General features: G+C 32.9%; 1 protein-coding gene across 3 annotated transcripts in view; it reads right to left on the bottom strand.

The window, feature by feature from the left end:
- LOC115212047 (myoneurin-like) overlaps positions 1-24249 on the bottom strand; it is a 122818-nt gene that overhangs the window by 84155 nt on the left and 14414 nt on the right. For 2 of the 3 annotated variants that reach the window (XM_029780849.2, XM_029780850.2), the window contains exon 1: positions 16051-17008. The exons of the other annotated variant lie outside the window; for it this stretch is intronic. In XM_029780849.2, coding sequence (XP_029636709.1) covers positions 16051-16084 — 34 coding nt within the window. In that variant the 5' untranslated portion in view covers positions 16085-17008. Of the gene's footprint in view, positions 1-16050; positions 17009-24249 lie in introns of those variants that run through there. 3 annotated transcript variants of the gene reach the window in all.

The raw sequence follows: 24249 nt of genomic DNA, 5'->3' as shown, positions 1-24249 counted from the left end.
AATGAATATTTGTAAAATATCCTTACATAATATGAAAAACAAAGTTGAAATCTAAATTAGGAATAGAAACAGCTTCAGGGTGAAAAGAAAATTCCAGACTTAAAAATAGTTGCTTGTTACATGAAATTAATTTTTAAATATGTTTAATAGGACTGAAATCAAGTGCAAGTGGTATACTGAAGACTGGTGTGATTATAAATTATATATGAGCATGCATATGTAAATCTAATCAATGTATATGCACACACACACACACATGCACACACACACGCACACACGTGGTAATGGTGGTGATGCAGTATTCAGTAATATCTAATGATTTCTCATTCCTATTAACAGAGAAAAATTATCAGAAGTCTGTATATGTGGTTATTTCATTTCATTTCGGTTACAAAGAAGGTGGTAAATTGAAAAGTTTTTCTGTCATTCTAAGCAATCACATTATGATTAATGCGAAATTTTCTCTAGCTAAGATAGTTGTACAAGAAACAGTATTTCAGACCTACACTGTATAGTTTTAGTTGAAGGGCTATTTGAATTGCAAGTATAAATAAAGAAAAAAAATACTAAAAAATTATATGTCTTAATACATACATTCTAACAATACAAACATGGTCACTGTCAAATTACTTGAATTATAAAGCTTAGTATTCTCTAATGAAAATTAAATGGTTGAGGAGTAGCTAATGTTTTCAACAAAATATTCAATAGCTTTGTTTTAGAGTTATTTAAGTAGTTTGGAAATTAACAATTTTTGCTTATCTCAAATTTGTCAGTTCAAAAATTACCAATGTAGACTTTAGTTTTACATCTCTTAACTCTTTTACTCTTTTACTTGTTTCAGTCATTTGACTGCGGCCATGCTGGAGCACCACCTTTTAGTCGAGCAAATCGACCCCGGGACTTATTCTTTTTGTAAGCCCAGTACTTATTCTATCGGTTTCTTTTTCCAAACCGCTAAGTGACGGGGACATAAACACACCAGCATCGGTTGTCAAGCAATGCTAGGGGACAAACAGACACACAAACACACACACATACACATATATATATATACATATATACGACAGGCTTCTTTCAGTTTCCATCTACCAAATCCACTCACAAGGCATTGGTCGGCCCGGGGCTATAGCAGAAGACACTTGCCCAAGGTGCCACGCAGTGGGACTGAACCCGGAACCATGTGGTTGGTTAGCAAGCTACTTACCACACAGCCACTCCAACATTTTTTGTAATTTTTTTACTTTTACTTTTACTTTTTTTTGTAGGTTTCTTTAATTTTGTTCATGTTCCTGGTTTTGTTTTACATTCATTTTCTTTTTCAAGCCAACTAATTTTTTTAACAACTAATTTTATAGATTGCCACCATTCTCACTAGTCACATCAATGAAATTTGTAACTTATAGTCAGTTATGAAAACTTGTCCAAGCACAGAAATTAATGGTTGCAGTGACCAAAAGCAAAAACTTACAAATGTCAGGGTAAATGAAACACAGTCAACTGGAATGATGCAGACTGACTGACCCTATTCAATTCTCTTAAAGCCATACCTGATAAAGGAATTAATACCAATTTTTATTCAGTTCTGAAAAAAATTAACACTAATATCTGGAGTAATTAATTAAGATTTGGTTAGGTTGTTCTCATTTAATCTGTTTTCAGTTTCTATAAGAATTTCTTATCAAGTAAAATTATATAATTTTAATTGTTTATAATGCGGGGAAGAATGAAGTTAATTTTATCATAATGTTGGTATCCATTTTATGAATTCCCCATATTTTATGAATCCCCCATATTTTATGAATTCTCAAAGTAATAAAACCAATAGTGAGTTTATCTGAATTGACTGTGAAGAGTGTGGGCTCAGAAAAATAAGATAATCAAGTCAGCTATTCTACTGTTTCTAATATTTTCATTTTTCCAAATCCAGGTTGAGTCAAAATATTATAAGAAAAAAAGTTCTTAAATAACTTCGTAAAATTGCTTAATATTTCATAAATGATAAGAATAATTGTTTTCTGTTGTTTGTTTTTATTTATTGAGAAATAATTTTAAAATACTTATATTTAGGAAAACTAGGGATCTAATTGTAAAATAGATTTGTATACAGTTAATAGAAAATTCTATATTTCTTATTGAATCAATACTTGTATTGAATCAAATGCTTGAAATTAGTATATGATTGAAATTAAACTAGATACTATAAAAAATTTTAACACAGTAAGGAAGTAGAAATGATTGAAAATAAAAACACATGTATGTAAAGATATGTTTAATTGCTTCTCTTCATCTGTTTGCAAATCCAGATATATAGTGGACAATACAACAAAAGCAATCAGTTGAAATAGATAACAACAACAATAAATAAACAGATATAAATATGTAGAACAAATAAGGTTACATCTGATATATACCCCCATCACCTCTCATTTACTTACATTATAAGAAAAAATATTTCATACAATATTAAAAAGTAAGTTTATAAAAGAAACAAAATGAAATAATTTTTTCTCCATTTGTGGTCAGTATCCAAGATATCCACTGTCTTAATTAATTAGAAGACCTACCAATATTCTGTTGCTATGTAGTTATATATCTAAAGGCATTTCTATTGCATATGACTTTTCCACATGACAACCAATGACATGTTGGATATAAATGAGACAAATTCATGAACAAAAAAAATACGTTTTCAGTTGTTTGATGTGTTTGACAGAGAGAACTGCTGGCTATAGTGCAAAAATACACATAGACAGGAAACACATATAACAGAGTGTGAAAATGAAAATAAAAATACACACTGTACATACATCAGATTAATCACATGTAACCTAATTGTGGTAGGATTGTCAACAACCGATTACATGAGTTAGCATAAAAACAAAGACAGACTAGCACTTGATAACCATGACTTGTGGCTTAACGTAGCTTTTTATATCATTCTGAGATGTGACCAAATATATCTCCTTTTTTTCTATAGGCACAAGATCTGAACCTTTGTGGGAGAGGTTAGATGATTACATCAATCCGAGTGTTCTATTTGTACTTATTTCATCAACCCCAAAAGGATGAAAAGCAAAAATCAACCTCAGCAGAATTTGTGCTCAGAATATAAAGACAGACAAAGAGCGCCTTGTTTCCCTGGGCATGGATTCACTGAAGCTCCGACGTCTGGCAACGGACTTGGTAAACACCCACAAAGTTATCAACCACCTCACCAACAACAACACTGAACACCTTTTTGATCTCCATGTGTCTAACACAAGTGGACATGCCTACAAAGTCAGAAAACAACACAGCTCCCATGACTTTCGGAAACATTTTTTCACGCTCAGAGTTGCTGAAGCATAGAATAAACTGCCTGCGTCAGTTGTTGACTGCCATGACACTGCATCCTTTAAGGCCCTCATGCTTTCCGAAATCCGCCGAAACTACACCTGATTATATATACACTTTAGATGAGTTGTAGTGCACCTGAGCACTGTACACAATTATTATTATTATTATTATTATTATTATTATTATTATTAAAATGCCACTAAGAATTTTGCATGATGTGATTCAGTCAACTTGCCACCTTGGGGCTCAGATATAATACATAAAGCTGGAATGTGTCAAATTAAATCAGGAAGCAACAGATGTATGAGTCTATCACATAACAGTAACACATCGATCATTATGTATCTAACAAAAAATATTTACTTGAGTATCACCATTTCATATTGCATTTCTTTACAATTAAACATATTTGCTATTTACCAAGTAGCTACAAATAGGAAACCTGGAGATACTTTGAGAATACACTATTCAAAAGAATGGTGTATTTAGAAAGAGAAATGATGTGGTTAATAAGTTTGTAACTCAGAATTATTCTCAATATGAATATGTAATGATCAAAACTAATTGAACTAGTTTTACTTAAAAACAGACACAATGTGGAGAGGATATGGTACCTCAACAAGTGGTAAGAGCACTGTGTATAAAAGATAAATATTACATTTCTTTCATTAAGTTGGGCATCAGTTGAAAAATAAAAATACATGTCAAATTAATCACATTTTGGACCATATGACTGATGAAAGTATATTCTGGCAGCTGAGTATATTTATCACATTTGCATGATATAAATGAATAACTTCATAAATAAATGTTCACTAATTGATAGAATGATTGACTAATAAGCATAATAATTGGAAACAGAGGCTTCTTCCTCCTAATCATCATAGCAGCACAGCAACAGCAGTAATTACAGTAGTAGTAGTAGTAGTAGTAGTAGTAGTAGTAGTAGTAGTAGTAGTAGTAGTAGCAGCAGCAGTAGTAGTAGTAGTAGTAGTAGTAGTAGTAGTAGTAGTAGTAGTAGCCATCATCGTGCAGTAATTTAAATTAATATGCCAGTCAGAAATCTATTTATTCAAAGAATTGAAAGCGAAATATAAAGGAACTTTTTCCTGCTAATATCTTTCAAAGACAAACATATGTGTGACTGTATGTTTGTGGTGTGTTAGCATATTTATGTACAAGCATGCGTTATGTGTGTGTGTGTGTGTGTGTCTGTGTGTGTGTGTGTAAGTATGTGTATATATATATATATATTTATATATCGTATTTTTTAATATATTGAGCCTAACCCAATCACAAGCTAACCAATTTAAAAAGTAACAATTTCTCATATTCAAAAATCGATTAATAAATTATATATTTAAATGAAGAACAAAACAAAAAAAACAGAAGAATGATGAAAATTAAGCAAAAATGAAAGAAAATAAAAAATAAATAAAATAAGGGCTAAGCACAGCCTTTAACAATTGATTCGTTCCACCCCAACCCATTTATAACTTAAGTCAGATCAACCCATCAAGCAGCATATAAAATAAAATGAATTAAAATTTATTATTTGAATAATACATTGAGTGGTGGGGAACTGATTAATCAATATAGTATATGGAGGATATGGTATATGATATCGAATGGATTATATTTGATTTTTATCAGATATTTTTCTACATATGTATGTTTGTGTTTATGTATGTAGTATGTATGTATGTATGTATGTATGTGTATGTATGTATATGTGTATGTTTGTATATGTGTATGTATATGTGTATGTATATGTGTATGTATGTATATGTGTATGTATATGTGTATGTATGTATGTATGTAAATGTATGTGTATGTATGTATGTATGTGTGTGTATGTTTGTATATGTGTATGTTTGTATATGTGTATGTATATGTGTATGTATATGTGTATGTATGTATGTATATGTATGTGTATGTATGTATGTAAATGTATGTGTATGTATGTATGTGTGTGTATGTATGTATATGTGTATGTATGTATATGTGTATGTATATGTGTATGTATGTATATGTGTATGTATATGTGTATGTATGTATGTATGTGTATGTATATGTATGTGTATGTATGTATGTGTGTGTATGTATGTGCATGTATGTATGTGTATGTAAGTATATGTATATGCATAAGTGTGTATATATGTGCATGTATGTATATGTAAATGAATGCATGTGTGTTTGTATGTATGTATGTACAGACAAGCAGATAGATAGATAGGCACAGGCATGGTTGTTTGGTTAACAAATTTCACTTCCAACTATATGGGTTCGTGTTCAGCCCTATTCTGAGATAACTTGAGTGAGTGTCTCTTATTACAATCCTAGGCCATCTGGCTCCTTGTAAGTAGATATGGCAGAGTGTATATGGAAACTAAAAGAAGACCATCGTGTATGTACATATACAGACATGTATATTTTTGTGTGTATATAAATATATATATATATGTATATAAGCACAATACACATGTGTATATATATGTGTATTTAGGGGGTGTAAGTGTGTGTGAGTGTGCATGGGTGGGTTATGTTTCCCTGTTTTCACATTGCTAAAAAAGGTTGTAAACAAGCATCACCAACATGCAAGCAACCTCATTGAAGTCCAATCTTCTGTGGAAATATGGCAAACGAAGGGAAAACATTACCTTCTTGAAAGGGGTGGATGGTGATGCCAAGGGTGATGACAGGATGGGTAGCTGGACATAGAAAATCTGCCAAGAATGGATGGAAAATAGATGATGTGATGATGATGATTTGAGTGTGTATAATTGAAAGAATGCTGTACTCTATTGACACACACTATGCAATCATATGAACACGCACACACACAGATATAACTATGTATGTGTGTGTGTGGTGCATATATGCATATATTTATGTTTACAGTTATATATATAAACACATAATATATATAAACACATACACCATATCTATACATATTTATATGAACATATAAATGCATACATACCTATATGTATGTACATACATATGTACAAGTATTTCTAAATATACAAGTATATGAAATAAAACCAATAAAATAAAATATGTATATGCATATATGTATGTGTGTATATATATATATATGTAATTATAGGCATATTCCTGTGCACATATGCAGGTGTGTGAGTGTATATGTATATATACACACAGATATATGTACACCTCTTTCTGTCTCTTTTTCTCTCAATCTATCTGTCTATCTATCTATCGGTATGTATGTATATATATATATATATATATATATATATATATAGAAATATATAAAACATACACTAGTTTCCACAAGCCGGTAGGTGCTTTTGTGCTGTTTACTACTTTCCTGCCTTTATATACACCCAGTCATAGATAATAATGGAAGCAATCTAGTATAGAAAAACAGAGGGTGACAGAAGGGGAGATAATAGGATAGTGATAAGAGGAAGAATAAAAATAAAGAGAAGTAAGAAAGGCACTGATGGGTATACACTTACACACACACATGTAAGCATATATATATATATATATATATATATATATATATACACATAGACACACACACAGATATCTGAAAGGTGTGTGTGTGCATGTGTATGTGTAGATACATACAGAGATAAATAGATAGATGAATAGATATGCACCCTTATTTAGCTATATAGCTAAATAGGGGTGCATATCTATTTATCTATCTATTTATCTCTGTATATTGAGATATGTAAATATGCGCATATTCATTTGTGTATATATACATATATATATATATGTGTATATATATATATATATATATATATATATATATATATAAATATATATTTATATGTGTGTATATAAATATATATAAATGTATTTATATTTATATATACATGTATATATAAACAATATAAATGTATATATATTAATATATACATGTATATATAAATATATATAAATGGATATATATTTATATATACATGTATATATCTTCTGTAAAAAAACATATACACATACATATCTATATATTATACATACATATATACATACACACTTATATATGGGTGTTTATATGTATGTATGTGTGTATGTACTTACGTATGTATGATTGTACCTACAGAAGCTCAGGCTTGAGTAAAAAGATACAGAAATGTTTCATAACTACATGGTTTCAAGTTCTGTCTCACTTCATGGCATCTTTGTCAACTACATTCTGATATACTCTCTGGTTATTCAACACCTCATACATGAAACTGGTAGTATATAAATACAAAAATGTCTCCCATCATAAAACATATTTGTGTGTATTTGTTTGTGCATGATAGGAATGGTAGGTGTTTGTGTGTGTGTGAATGTGTACACATCATTATCACTTAAGCAAAACAGTAATGTAATGTTTACACTACCTGCAAACATGATGTCTTGTGGCACTGCACATTCAACTTGGAACACTGGTGGCCTAAATAATGTGTACTTGGAAAGCAAGAAGTCTTGGCAATAGAAAGAGACTCAACTCAATAAATCTTCATCAAACCCATGATATTAACGGAAATGGTCAGAAATCAAGTGGAAAAAAGTAAGAATATATATATATGTATGTTTGCATATATATACACAGGAATTGCTGTGTGGTAAGAAGCTTGCTTCCCAAACACATGGTTCTGGGTTCAGTCCCATTGCATGGCACCTTGGGCAAGTATCTTCTACTATAGCCTCGGGCCGACCAAAGCCTTGTGAGTGGGTTTGATAGATGGAAACAGAAAGAAGCCCATCATATATATATATATGTATATATATATATATCTATGTGTGTGTTGGTCCCCTAAAACCACTTGACAACCAGTGTTGTGTGCTTATGTGCCTGTAACGTAGTGGTTCAGCAAAAAAAAAAAAAAAAAAAAAGCATGATGGAATAAGTTCTGGGGTCAATTTGTTCAACTAAAGCCCCTCAAGGTTGTGCTTCAGCATGGCCACAGTCAAATGACTGAAACAAGTAAAAGAATAAAAGAATATGTACACACATACAAATGTATTCATAGATGTGTATATATAATTGTATTTTTGTATATATAATATATATATATATATATATATATATATATATATATATATATATATAATATATATATATATATATATATATACACATATATATAGTCGTCATCATCATTATCATTGTCTTGATGTCTACAGTTCCATATTTGCATGAATTAGATGTGACTATATTCTGTCAGATACCTTTCCTGTCAGATACCCTTCCTGTCATCAACCCTTCTTCTTCTCAGATGAGCTAACAATTTCTTGGTCCAATGATCAATTAACAGCCTGAATATATCTCATGTAATGAACTGGAAATAGATATTACTGTTTAAGGTGCACATTTTAGAAAAAAAAAAACCTGTACAAGATATCAAAACATGGTAAGAAGCCCAAATATCCATTCATGGAGGACTGCAGACCAAAATATCTGGCAATTCCAACCAGATAACACAAGAGACATGTACACACACTCACTCACACTTACTCAGACACACACATACATATATACATATATATATATCTATGTATATATGTATACCACACACACACATATATATATATATATATATATATACACATATATCTGTATATATATAAATATATGTGCACACACATTATGTACATATATATATTTATATACATACATATATATATATATATATATATGGTGTGTGTGTGTGTGTGTGTGTGTGTGCATGTGTGTATGTGTTTGTATAACATGTATGTATATAAAATGTATTTTGTATTATATATGATAGATATAATTACTGTTATGCTTTGCAACCATATTCTTACAGGTTGCGTCCTTTGGCAAGTGTTTTATACTATATATTATAAATATGATATTAATATATCCTTTGACCTGTATCTTTTCCATTCATTGGGCAGTGGTCATGCAGGTCTTGAGAAATTTGGTCAAAGAAACCAACACTAGTTATCAAATGATTGACAGACTGGCAACTAACACATTTATATATGTTTGTATGTGTACATATATTTGTATGAGTGTATGTATATATATATATATATATATATACACACACACACCAATGGACTTCTGGTCATTTTCTGAATATGAAATTCATTCACAAGGCATTGGTCAACTTGGTGCCATAGTATAAAACACCTGTCAGAGGTGCTAATCAGTAGGAGTCAATGTGTAACCATATGGTTGCAAAGTAAAATAATAGCTACATCACATATAATACATAATATATTTTATTAAGGCTGTGATCCAGCATGGCCACACCCAAATGACTGAAAAAAGTAAAATATATATATATATATATATATATGTAGATCCCGGGTTGAGTCGGGGTTAACCACAGTAAATAAGGTACTCAATACATAGCAGAGTAAAGTAATTTATTTTAACAGTTCTAGTCCTGTAGAAGCTCCTTCTTTAAAATAATAAAAAAAAAAAATATATATATATATATATACACATGTGTGCACACATTCACATACACGCTTATGATGATGATTATATATGTGTGTGTATTTATGCATGTATGTATATAGGTGCATAACCTGCTGGCAATTTGCAACATCAGTGCCCAAAAAGTCATGCTACTAGTTATATGTAATGGATTAGAAAGAATTCATTAAATCAATTTTTTCTATGCCTAGATGCCCCTATACATCCAAGTGATGTAATAGTTCCACATGGCCATATATATATATGTGTGTGTGTGTGTATGCATGCGTGTGTGTGTGTGTAGTGAGAGGGAGAGGGAGAGAGATAGATAGATACATACATACATACACATATATACATACATTCATACATACATACATACATACATATATACATACATTCATACATATATACATACATACATACATATATAAGCATTCATACATATACACATATTTGTTTGCTAGGGAATATGTTTTGTTCTAAATGAAAATAATATTCATCGTTTTTTACAAATAATATCCTTTGAATTGTGTATGTGTTTGTGTGTATGCAATTGAGTGTGTGTGTGTGTGTGTGTGTGTGTGTGTGTGTGTGGTGTGTGTGTGTGTTGTGCATTTAATTCTTTGTGTTAAATATTCTTTTAATACATTTCATTTAATGTCTATTTGGTTCAACTATTCTTTTTATTAAATGCTAGATGAAAACTCATCATAACAGTGTATGTTTACACACACTCACACATACATGCGCATGCGTGCGCGCGCACACACACACACACACACACACACACACACCACACACACACACACACACCCATTGTTTGGTGCAATCATTAAAATATCCAAATACTACTTTTAGCTTTATTTTATTTTCTCACATTTAAATTTGCATATATTTATTTACCCGACTGAAAAAATTGAAGTTCTGGCCTCAAATACTCGTGCAGGTATGTGATTAATCATTTACTTTGCAACATATTGATGAGTAAGCAATCAATGCCACATGCTACAAATTATGGATAACCTCACCATGATGCAACATGGAGAGACTTCTACTAAAACATAGATACAAAAACAAATCACTTCAAAATAGTGACATATTGCTGACACTGACAATGGTGATGACGATGATGATGATGAAAAGGAGGACGATGAAAAATGATTTACTTTGATGATGACAGCAACAAGAATTAACTCAAAAGATAAAAAGTAATTTGGAAAATTTGGAAATTACGGACATAATTTTAAAAAATGTAAAACGAATGGGGAGAAATTAAACAGTTGTACATATACGCTCTCACATAATTCTAATGCACATACACATATATAAAAAGGCTCATATATTCACACATTCACTTGCAAACATACATATTCACAAATATATACACACACTCTCCATCATAAACACGTGTATCACACTCCAACTTTTAGCTATACTTAGACACATATAGACTTATATACATCCGCACTGAGACATTTGTACAAACAAGTATAGAGAAATACACAAAAGAATATACTCTCTCTCTCTCTCTCTCACACCACACACAGGCACAAATACTCACACATACACACAGACAGGCACAAATACTCACACATACACAGATGCACATACACAAACAATATATAAGCACACACACTAAAAAATAGTTTAGTTCTTGAAAGCATTGAATAAAATATAAATAAATACTAGATATTTTAAATTTAATTATGTTAGTATAATAATGAGAAAGTGCTAGAATATCAACAACAAACACAAAACTTACAGCAACATCAACAATATAATTGACGACAATAATGACAACAACCACAACAACAAGCTTTTGTTGGAAAGTGACAGTGGCATTCCTTCCTTATTGGCTAGATAGAAACCCACCTTCTGGCATACAAGCAAAACTAAAGATGGGTTGTGATTGGAGGATGAAGAAGCAGTGCTTACTCTTCTGATCCACTTACATAGCAGAATGCCATATTCTTCAGGAACTGAAAACAAATACACACATGTACACACACACACACACACACAGAAACACACACACGTGTGCTAACACATTCACACACACACACACACACACACATTCACACCACACATAGAGTAAGCTATTCTAATTATTTTCTACCACAGCTGCCATCAAAACAAATGTAAACCTAAATATGCAAATAATGATAGCAGGAAATCATATAAACGAGTTAATAACAGACCACAGTTTGCTTTCCCTAAACCAATCCGTTTTCTTATAAGGTAACTGACAAACAGCAAAAAGTAAATAGTTAATTAGAATTAGTAGAAATCTGATGTTTTGTCATTTTGTCTTTTTTTAAGTTAATGATGGCAAGGATAACTTTTTATTATCAAACTGAAAGTAATTGATGTAAAGAGCAGAAATATATATAAAACAACTCAACTTACAAATTCAAAAAAATAATAATAATACACCCACACATGGAAGAAGCTATTCAACTTCTTCCAATGCTAATTTCTCAACTTTAACATGAGAGAAAAACAAAAATTGGCATTACCGAATATTTAGAATTATATATATATTATATATATATTATATAGATATATATATATATATATATATATACAGACACACATACATACATGTATAAATACATGCATACATCATACATACATACATCCATACATACATGCTTACATGCATGCTTATAAACACAAGTGTCTGCCGGAGTGTATTTGTGTGAGGAAAAGATAAAGAGGAGGGGAGAGAGGAGTTGTTTAAAACCTGATATACAATTTGTTATCTCAAAATCAATTCTAAAATAAGAAGAACATCTAATGTCTTCAGAATATACAGCTTAAAATCTTTATATTATCATTGTAATTGTTGTTGTTGGTATTGAAATCTTGAAATCTTATAAAAAAAAAAAAAAACTTTAAAAGTAAACTTAATAAAAACAAAACAAATGAATAACTATTTAAAATATAACAAAATAAATTTCACAGAAATCTTGCAATAAAGCTAATTCTCAAAAGATTTTATTTTTATTTTCGATAAAAACTGAATAGGAAGGAATATTTAATTCAGAGAGTTATGGCACCGTGTTAAGTTATTCATGATGAATATTTATTCAACACAACACACACACACACATACCTTAAGATCTAGCAGAGCATTGATTCTAAAGAACAACTCTCATTGGCTTACAAACGCATACTCAATTTTCTATTTTCGCTTGTCTTTTTTTTTTTTTTTTGCTTTTGATTCTTGGATTTATTTTTCCTTCCTCCTCCCTTCGTTTTCCTTTGCTTTTGTTTGTATTCGTTTTTGTTTTCCCTGCAACTACTTATGCAGGGTGTGTTAGAGGATACGACAACGTGGCGCTGTAACTGTTTGATTAAGCATAAAGGTATACGCCTCCAGACTCTCATGCATTTCATTTTAAGCTTACAAGTCTACCCATTTTGTTTGGCTGCAGCAAGTGCAAACAAGCAAGCAAGGCATGGACACTTGGGAGACATGCTCAAGAAGGCAAACGAAGCGCATGTAATAATGACTTTCAAAATATATTTTTAAGCAAGATTCAAAGAATATGTAATCTACATTGTATAATATATATGTATATTATAAAATGTATCTATACACACACACACAGGAATATATATATATATATGTTTATATACATATATGCACATATACATATATATACACACACATACACATAGAAATGTATATCTACATATATAAATATATATACACTCATATATATATTTATATATACTTTATTTAAAGCAGCAGAAAATTCAACAAAATCTGTTTGTTGAATTTGTTGAATTTTCTGCTGCTTTAAATAAAGCATATTACTCTACCACTGTTATTTGAGTACTCTTTTTTCCACCTTGTTTCACATTTATGTGTTTACTCCGGTATATATATATATACACACACATACATATGCATATATGCACATACATATATATACATATATATGAATACACATATACATATATACATAGACGCACATGCACACACATATATATACATATGCAAATATATATAACTATGTGTATATATTCTGTTTTTTAACATGTTGCTATTATTTCAAAATACTTTTCATTTTAGTTTGTTTTCAATTGATTGATTTTTCACATAACTCTCTAAATATAAGTTTTTTGTGCTGTATGTGTGCATGCTTGTGTAAGTAAGTGTAAAGAAAGAATGATAACAAGGGAATCCCTTATCTATTTACAAATGAAAGAAAAGAAAAAAACTAAAAGAAATCTGTATTTTATCTTTGGTCCTTTATTTTTAATTACCTTAACAAATATATATTCAATATGATATGTCACTCATTTGTTGAGATATTCTTTACCACTCACTTATGCGTGTGTGTATGTGTATGCGTGTGTGAGTATATGTATATGTGTATGTGTGTGCGTGAGTATAAATATATATATATATAGATATAAATATATAGATATAAATATGCATATATTATGTGTGTATATATATATAAATATACACAAACACACACACACACACACACACACATATATATTATATATATATATATATATAAACATATATATATGTTTATATCTATATATATATACACACATACACATATACATTTTTTTTTCTAGTTTCAGCTCGGAGCTGTGGCCATATAGTAAAAGTAATTTGAAATAATTAATAGCAACACAAAAAAAAACAGTATTAATATCAAAGTATAGAAAAGAAGATGATAGCTAAAAGAGAAGTCATACAATTTAAGAAGGATAGAAAATTTCATGTGAATTTGAAAACTCCAAAGATATTACAGTTTCTTCTGAAGTCTTTAAATAATGTAATGGAAACTCTTTATGTAAATTTATAAGGGGAAATTATATATATGTATATATGTATATGTATACACACACACTATATATATATATATATATATACACATATATATATATACACACACACACACACACACACACAGGGCTGTGTGCATAAATATATGTATACAGATATATATACATATGTGTATACACACACATATATATATATATATATATACATGTATATATATATATATAGATAGATAGATATAGATAGATAGATAGATAGATAGATAGATAGATAGATAGATAGATAGATAGATAGATAGATAGATAGATACCTATTGAAGTTAAATAAAGAGATTGTAATTATTTGCAAGTTTTCAAATGAAAATACCTAGAGCATAGGTAGAATAGATATAATAATGGTGTTGTATTAATCCCTGTAAGATGATAAGCTATCCCTGAGTATAAGTTTATTTGTCAAATAACAAAATTGATAATGCGATATGAAATAAACTCATAACAGGCTAACATTACAGATTTTAGGAAAATATTATATAAGAATTGCACAATCATTTTTTTTACCAACAATAATGATAATAATGATAATATTTTTAGCAATAATAGCAACAAGAAACTAATTACTAACTAATTGAAAGTCTCCAAATCTAAGAATACAAACTCTGAAATTAGGGATATGATGAATAGTAATAATAATATCATATTGTAATTAGTAAGTACTTCATCCTATTTGAAGAATTTCATATTTAGGCACGGAAAGTAGATTAAGGGAGAAAATGTAAGTAAAGCAAAGAAAAAAAAAAAAAGAAAAAGGGAGATTCAGCAAAAGTTATAAGAGGAGGACTACAAGATAAAAAAAACAAATAAACCCAAAGAGAAACGGAGTGGGCATGAAAATGTTTACTATACAAGAAGTTTGCATCTTTAAAAATGTGAACAAAATTATGTGTATTAATAAAAGAAATTTAAAAGTTAGTTTTGTGTGTGTGTGTTTGTGTGTGTGTGTGATAGAGAGAGGAGAGAGAGAGAGAGAGAGAGAGAGAGAGAGAGAGAAGAGAGAGAGAGAGAGCATGTGTGCATATCAGGAGAAAACTCAAAACATAAATCAAAACATCTCACTGCAAATATCAAAATACGCAATGGCTAAAAACGCTCATTTTGAAATGATGCATATGCAATATGCTTTACATCAGAAGAAATACAAGATATATATATATATACATATAGAAAACCTAGGATAAAAAAAAGCCCAAGTTAAAGCATGATGAGTATGTATATATATACATGTCTATGTTTACATATAGATAGAGAGAGAGCGCGAGAGATAGGTAGATAATATAATTATATAAATATATATATATATATATATATATATATATTATATGTAATATTGTGTTGTGTGTGTATTTATGTATAAAAGAAAACTCCAGTTAAGCAAATACAAAACATAAACAAAGTGAAATTTGATAACATTCATACAGTACCGAAGTTCAATCTGTATTTGGCCCATGCCAGCATCGTAACGTCTCAGTCGCCCTACAACTTGAGTGTATCTGCTGCCGCCCAGATTGTGTCATCAGAGAGAGAGAGAGATGGAGAAACAACAGTGGGACAAAGAGAGAGAGAGAAAGAGGGAGAGGAGAGAGAGAGAGAGAGAGAGGGAGAGGGAGAGAGGGAGAGCCAGTGAATGAGAGAGATTTTGAGAGAATATGTGGGAGGGGTAGAAGTACTGGGAGGGAGTATAGGAAAACGTGGGAGAAGCAAGTATTCCTAGCAATGCTTTTAGTGGTGGTGGTGGTGGTGGTGGCAGTCGGTTACAGAGGCATTGGGAAATGAAATAGAAGGAGAGTCAAATAAGGGGGAAAAAAGAACGAGAGAGGGAGGGTGAGTGATAATACTTTTAGTGATGCTGTTTTAGAAGGACTGGGAGAGGAGGACAGAGATGAAAGGTGGTAGTGGTAATTGTGCTAGTAGTATTGATAATAGCGGTGGTGGTGGTGATGGTGGTGATGCTGCTGCTGCTAGTAGTAGTAGTTGTAGTAGTAGTAGTAGTAGTAGCAATTGTAGTCATAGTTGTGATGATGTTGGTGGTAGTTGTACTTACAAAGTAGTGATATAAACAGGACCACACTTTTGGTCTGTTTTTTTTTTTTTTTCTTCTTCTTTTTTTTTTTTGATATCACATCACACTTTTGCTCGGCCAGATAAGATAGCAAGACACCCGCGCACAACACAACACAACACAACACAACACAACAACTGCAGCAGAGCAAAACAAAGTGGAACGGAGCAAGAGAAGAGCACAGCAGTGCAATAGACTAGGAGGGAAAAGATGAAGATGTTTGCATGTCAGAGGCTTTGCTTATTGTTGCTGCCACTGCTGCCGCCGCTACCACTGCTGCTGACACTGCTAACACCAAAGATGAAGCTAGTGCTTACACAACTACAGCAGCAGCAGCACAACCACCACTAACCACCACCACCACCACCAACAGCAATAATAACAACAACAACAATGGGTCAGTTTTAATTTCCCATTGCGCTGTTTAAGGTTAAGTAGTAGTAGTAGTAGGAGTAGTAGTAGTAGTAGTAAGTAGTAGTTGTAGTGGTGTTGGTGGTGGTGTTGTTGTTGTTGTTGTTGTTGGTGGTGGTGGTGGTGGTGGTGGGATGGTGGAGAAGAAGAAGAAGAAGAAGAAGAAGAAGAAGGAGAAGAAGAAGGAGAAGATAAGGAGAAAGGAGAAGAAGAAGGAGAAGAAGAAGAAGAAGAAGAAGAAGAAGAAGAAGAAGAAGAAGAAGAATTTAGAACAGTAGCAGCAGTGGCAGGCGGAGGAGGAGGAGGAGATTAAGAAAGATATTGGAAATAGTGAAAGTATGAGGAGGAAAAGTGGTGATAGTGGTGGTAGCAGCGATTAAGGTAAAGAGAGGGATAGAGAATGGGTTTGTAGCTGCTGCTGCTGATGCTTTTTTTTTTTGAGAGGAGGAGGAGAATTAAAGAGGAGAAGGAAAAGGAGAAAGAGGCGGAGGGAAATATAAGCATAAGGAAGCAGGGAGAGAACAAACGAAGGGGAAACAAATGATGGTGATGAAAGCATTTGTGATGATATTGTCAGCAATAGCAGTAATAATGATTGTAGCAGTATTGTTTGATGGTCATCAATGCAGTGGCAGTAATGTAGCAGAGAAGTTGATAGTAGCAGTGGCCTGTGTGGACATTCTGACAGGTCAGCTAAAGAAAATAAACAATAACAGAGAAGGATAGGCGCAGGAGTGGCTGTGTGCTAAGTTAGCTTGCTAACCAACCACATGGTTCCGGGTTCAGTCCCACTGCGTGGCATCTTGGGGCAAGTGTCTTCTGCTATAGCCCCGGGCCGACCAATGCCTTGTGAGTGGATTTGGAAGACGGAAACTGAAAGAAGCCTGTCGTATATATGTATATATATATAATGTGTGTATGTGTGTGTATGTGTTTGTGTGTCTGTGTTTGTCCCCCTAGCATTGCTTGACAACCGATGCTGGTGTTTGGTTTACGTCCCCGTCACTTAGCGGTTTCGGGCAAAAAGACCCGATAGAATAAGTACTGGGCTTACAAAGAATAAGTCCCGGGGTCGATTTGCTCGACTAAAGGCAGTGCTCCAGCATGGCCGGAGTCAAATGACCGAAACAAGTAAAAGAGTAAAAGAGAGTAAAGAGTAAGGATATGTGGATGGTGTACCAAGCACAGCTTTGGTAGAGCTTAGTCCGGCTACCTACAACCACTACTTTCACTATATTATTTGCCCCACACATAAGCTATTTAGGGAGTCTCAGTATTATCACTTGACCTAGCAAAATTAGTAGCAAAATGTTTCTTAAATCACATCCTGCATCATCATAAAAGGAAAAACACATTCGATGGTATAGTCTCAGATATACAAAAGACGAGATAGTCATAAATGGAATGTTTTTGAATGCAGGCCTGCTCAAGGCTAAATAATAAACAAGTCCCCCCCCCCACACACACATATATATATACATATACATACACACACACACAAACAGATATATATATATGTATATATATATATATACACACACATATAGACACATGTGCGCACAAACACACACACAAACACACGCACAAACACACACACACAAACACACACACACAATCACACACACACACACACACACACACACATACAACAGGCAAAAGAAAACAATACAAAGAGGCTAGTGGGACATTTTTGGTTGCTGTACCAACACTAGCACCATCCCATACAGAAGAAGTACACAATTCACTGCCCTACAACAGATTACTATCGGCAAGTCACATATAATTGGCAGAAGTGACAATGAAGAGGTGCTAGGAATGGCTGACCCAGTATGGCAGATGTTAAGAGTGTGGATCAGCTGTCTATTCGGGGGGGGGGGGACAATTTATAGTGATACTTGTGGTGACAGTGGAAGTGATGTTGATGCAGACAACACATAAACAGTTTTTTTAAAATTATTTTGTAAAGATAAAAAAAAAACCCTTATCAATGAATACAATAAGAACCAAATAAAACAGAAGGAAGCAATGATATATCAAATGTAGAAATATATCATCATCATCATCAATCATCCTTAACCCTTCCGTTACCAACCCGGCCAAAACTGTCTCTGGCTCTGTAGTACAAATGTCTTGTTTTCATAAGTTTTGAATTAAAATATTCCACTAAGCCTTAGTCACAATTTACATTCCTAACACTAGCTGAATGATAACTAAGTTATTTTACTAAATTCTTTGTTATATTTAAAATAATTGAAAGAAACACAGAGCATCTCAAAATAAATACAGTAACGAAAGGGTTAATGTTGTTTGTTTTAATTTGTTGTTGTTTTTTTTACTCAGTACTATTGGTATGGGTTTCCAATACATATTGCCACATACACACACAGCCCAAGTTACTTACTCTACCAAACAAAAATAAATACATAATTTCATGCCTACGGAGATACTAATTAATACACACACACACATACACGAGTAGCCCTCCCCCCCCCCCCCGCATACACACACACACAGCAAGTACATGTACATAGAATAAAAAATTGCACAAATACAAATTCACAACTGTTGGAAAAAGAATCACAAAGTTTTGGGTGGTTTTCTAAAAAACAAAATAAGCCTGATATTAAAAAATTGTTATCATTAAGAAGAAATGAATATTGAAGTTCAGCACTCCTTTTTCTTTCAATAACCTTTACTTTTAACCCTTTAGTATTTAAACCGGCCATATCTGGCCAAAATATTTAATCTGTTTTATACTCAAACTGACCAGATCCAGGCTCTCACACCTACCCTACAATGTTATTCTACATTAAGAAATTACACCATCAACATCTTGAAGATATGAGATAATGCATGATTAATTCAAATCAATGGGAATCAATAAGCATTATGTTTGATAGAATAATCTGAACACTAAAGGGTTAAACATATGTATACCATTCATCGTCGTCGTCATCATCATCATCATCATCATCATCACTAACATCCTTATTATAACTGCTCAGTTGAGCCCTCTGGATAAGCAAAAGGTATGACTGTTACTTCTGATTAACTACATCCTAAAAACTTCACAAAATTAATAGCCTTGTACATAACATGGAAATAATAATAATAATAATAATAATAATAATAATAATAATAATAATAATAATAATAATAATAATAATAATAATAATAATAATAATAATAATAATAATAATAATAATAATAATAATAATAATAATAATAATAATTATAATAATAATAATAATGATAATAATAATAATAATATCCAATATCATGATGTTGTTGATTGAAGATATTGTGTCTACCATGGTGAGGGTGGGGACTTGTACTGTCTGTCAAGTCACAACAAGGACCTCAAACAATACTTTATGCAATATGCGTGCGGTTCCAAATACTGCCGATTTTTGCAATACACCTAGATTATAGGGAATTTTCTATAGTTTGCAGATGTGTTTTTTCAGGTTGGAAGGTATTGAATCCAATGCTCCAATGACAATAGGGACAACCGTTATGCTTGTCTCTCGAAGCTGCCACATCTTAACAACCTCAATTCTCAGGTTTCCATATTTATCAATCTTTTCTCTTTCTTTCATGATGATATGTTGATCTCCTCCTGACACTGCCACATCAATTATTAGGCACTCTTGTTTGTTTCTCCTAAAAGGTTATTATATCCAGCCTTCGGTGCTCTAACACCTTGTCTGTGTATGGAAGTCAAAGTCCCAGAGGATTTTTGCCTTCCTCTTTTCGTTCATTACCATACAGTGTATGTTGATACCAAGCACCCATTACCTCATATCCATACTTCTAGCATAGTAGCCAGTGAAGGTGTTGCGCTACCTTGTCATGTCTCTCTTGCTGGTTGTTCATGATTAGAATTCATGAGCACTCTCAAGTCCATTTTTGGTCCTTATGCATTAGCAGCATTCAGAAGCAGGTCTTGTTTGCTGTTTACCAAATATTCTGCCACATTTCTTCTTTGACTGTTGATGTGCTCCCATATACTAATCATCAGCCCATATCCACCTTTACCCCTCTTCATGTAGAGCCTGTGTAGTGTACATTCACCATAGGGTGGAGGGCACCATGCATTGTCATTGTCTTTTGGGTAGGGCGATCCAGTTGGTGACCATTTCAGGATGGGTGCACTGTAGTGGACTATAAAAATAGCCCATATGTTGATGGCAGTCACAGGGTTCTTTGAGTTGAGTTTTGATTTCAAGAGAAATTTCAGTTGCTTAAAATATGCAGTGATAACCTTGTCTTTCATTTCTGTGTGCAAGATATTGTCCAGCTCTAGGATCCCATCATCATCATCATCTGGGTCTTCCATTCTTCCGCCATTTGACAATTCTATGCCCCTACAGTCTGCTCTTTAACCCTTTTGTTACTGTATTTATTTTGAAATGCTCTGTATTTCTTTCAATTACTTTAAATATAACAAAGAATTTAGTAAAATAACTTAGTTACCATTAAGGTAGTGTTCAGAACATAAACTGTTACTAAGTTTTGGTGTAATATTTTAATTCAAAATTTATGAAAACAAGACATTTGTACTCAGAGCCAGAGCCGGTTTTGGCCGGGTTGGTAACAAAAGGGTTAACTCATTTCAAAGTGAGCACCGCACACTTCAAGGTACTGAATTCCATCCCTATATCCTTGCTGCACATCTGCACCATCTCAACCAGCCTCTCCATTTCAGGCTCTGCTTTTGCAAACAGTTTTAAATCATCCATGGTGGTTGAGATGTGGTCCATTCTTTCGAAGCTCATAGTGCATGTTGACTTTACATAGGACTAGAGAAAGTGGGATCAAGGCTATAACGAATAATGTAGGTGAAGATCAGTGAATGTGTAGGCAAGGTGAAGGTGTAGTAGAGGAGAGGCTGGCCAACCAATGTAATGTAGAAAACCCTGTATTACAAGAGAATATGACTGAGGAACAGAGAAACTTCAGGACACGACTTGAGGATATAATAGTTACAAGAAGAGAGACCATGCTGGTGAATTATTATCATTATTATTATTATTATTATTATATCATCATCATCATCATCATCATCATCATCATCATCATCATCATTATTATTATTATTATTATTATTATCATCATCATCATCATCATCATCATCATTATTATTATTATTATTATTATTATTTTTTTTTTTTCTTCTTTCAAATTTGCTTCCATTTCTTGCCGAGTGTCTTCCCGACTCCTAGGGCAAAGATTATTATTATTATTATTATTATTATTATTATTATTACTATCATTATTATCTCTGTTAATAACAATCAACAGGAGAATCGTGTTAAGTTTCAATGTCTTCTTTGGTACAGCTTCTTTGGCTGGATGCCTTTCCTAATGTCAACCACTTTATCAGGTGTACTAAATATTTTTTTCCATGGTACTGGTACTAGTCGTCAAGTAACTCACAAGACAAGACCCCTCAAATGAGGAGTTTATATTACTGAGGAAGGTTGATTGATGCTAGGAGTGTAAATGTGTGTGTATATATATATATTTATATATATATACATACATACATATATATATAAACATATACATACACACACACATATATATATACACACATACATACACACACACATACATAAACACACAGTACCTATTATTTATGCCAGTCTATAGTGTTATTTTTAAAAATTTTTGTATCAGGTATTCTATGTGTGTGTGTGTGTGTATGTGTGTGTGTGCGTGCACCCCAGAAAAGTTTATTACAGTAGCTTTGTCATTTTTAAGCTTGATTCTCTCTTTGGGATAAAATAAGATATACCACTATTATTATCACTATTTATTTGGACCTTGCACCCCCATCAAATAATCAATATTGTTAATTGCAGATGTTCCTGTTGGTAACATTGTTGATACAATTGATACAAATGTGCTAATATGGTCATGTAATGTGTATGGATGGGGACAGCTGCATAAAACGGTACTGATCACTTCGTGAGGATGGAACCCATGGAAAAGAAAGACCTGGGAAAACACAGGACAAAGTAGTGATGACTGACCCCGGGTTGTTGAGCCCCATGGAGGAGATAAGAAAGGATCAAGAAGATGGCAATGTGCAGTGCTTGAGAAGGACCATCAATCTCAGCAAAAAATAAGGCTCCAAAAGTATATTGCTTCTGTCTCTACCCTTGCACCTAAGCCTTCCTCTGCCAAGCCCCCCCCCCACAATCCATCTTCTTAACTCCAATTACTCCATTACTCTCCTAACTTCTGACATATTTACTTCATCATCATCATCATCACCATTTAGCGTCCGTTTTCCATGCTAGCATGGGTTGGACGGTTCAACTGAGGTCTGTGAAGCCAGAAGGCTGCATCAGGCCCAGTCTGATCTGGCAGTGTTTCTATGGCTGGATGCCCTTCCTAACGCCAACCACTCCATGAGTGTAGTGGGTGCTTTTTACGTGCCACCCGCACAGGTGCCAGACAGAGCTGGCAAACGACCACGAACGGATGGTGCTTTTTATGTGCCACCGGCACGGGGGCCAGGCGAGAGTTGCTGTAATTATATATGAGAACTGCACATATTTCACTGTCCTTTTGTGCTACTGCTTGTATCTCTCCTTGGAACCACTTCCTTTGTCACCCATCCTGCAGTCTCAGTATCATCCCTTACCTCTATATTTTCCATTGAATACCTTCTTATATCTATTCTCCTGCACAACTTCTTATATCTAAGCTTGATGCCCCCCCACCATCATACCTATTTCTTTACTACCCACAAGGGGCTAAACACAGAGGGGACAAACAAGGACTGACAAACAGATTAAGTTGATTATATCGACCCCAGTGCGTAACTGGTACTTAATTTATCAACCTTGAAAGGATGAAAGGCAAAGTCAACCACGGCGGAATTTGAACTCAGAACGTAACGGCAGACGAAATACCGCTAAGCATTTCGCCCAGCGTGCTAACGATTCTGCCAGCTCGCCGCCTTTGATGTCCCCCACCATCACCACCACCTGTTTGTCATGCACTATATCCATCCCTGCATACCTCTGACTGTCATCTTTATCACTGTGCATCTTTTTTTTACCTTGCCCACATTTCACCTCATCTCCCTATTTCTCATCTATCTACAATTTTATTATACTGTTACTCTCTATCACCC

The sequence above is a fragment of the Octopus sinensis genome, linkage group LG5 (genome assembly GCF_006345805.1).
Source record: "Octopus sinensis linkage group LG5, ASM634580v1, whole genome shotgun sequence".
Lineage (NCBI taxonomy): Eukaryota > Metazoa > Mollusca > Cephalopoda > Octopoda > Octopodidae > Octopus > Octopus sinensis.
The sequence above is the reverse complement of the archived record's forward strand: the minus strand, read 5'-3'. Positions and strand labels throughout refer to the sequence as shown.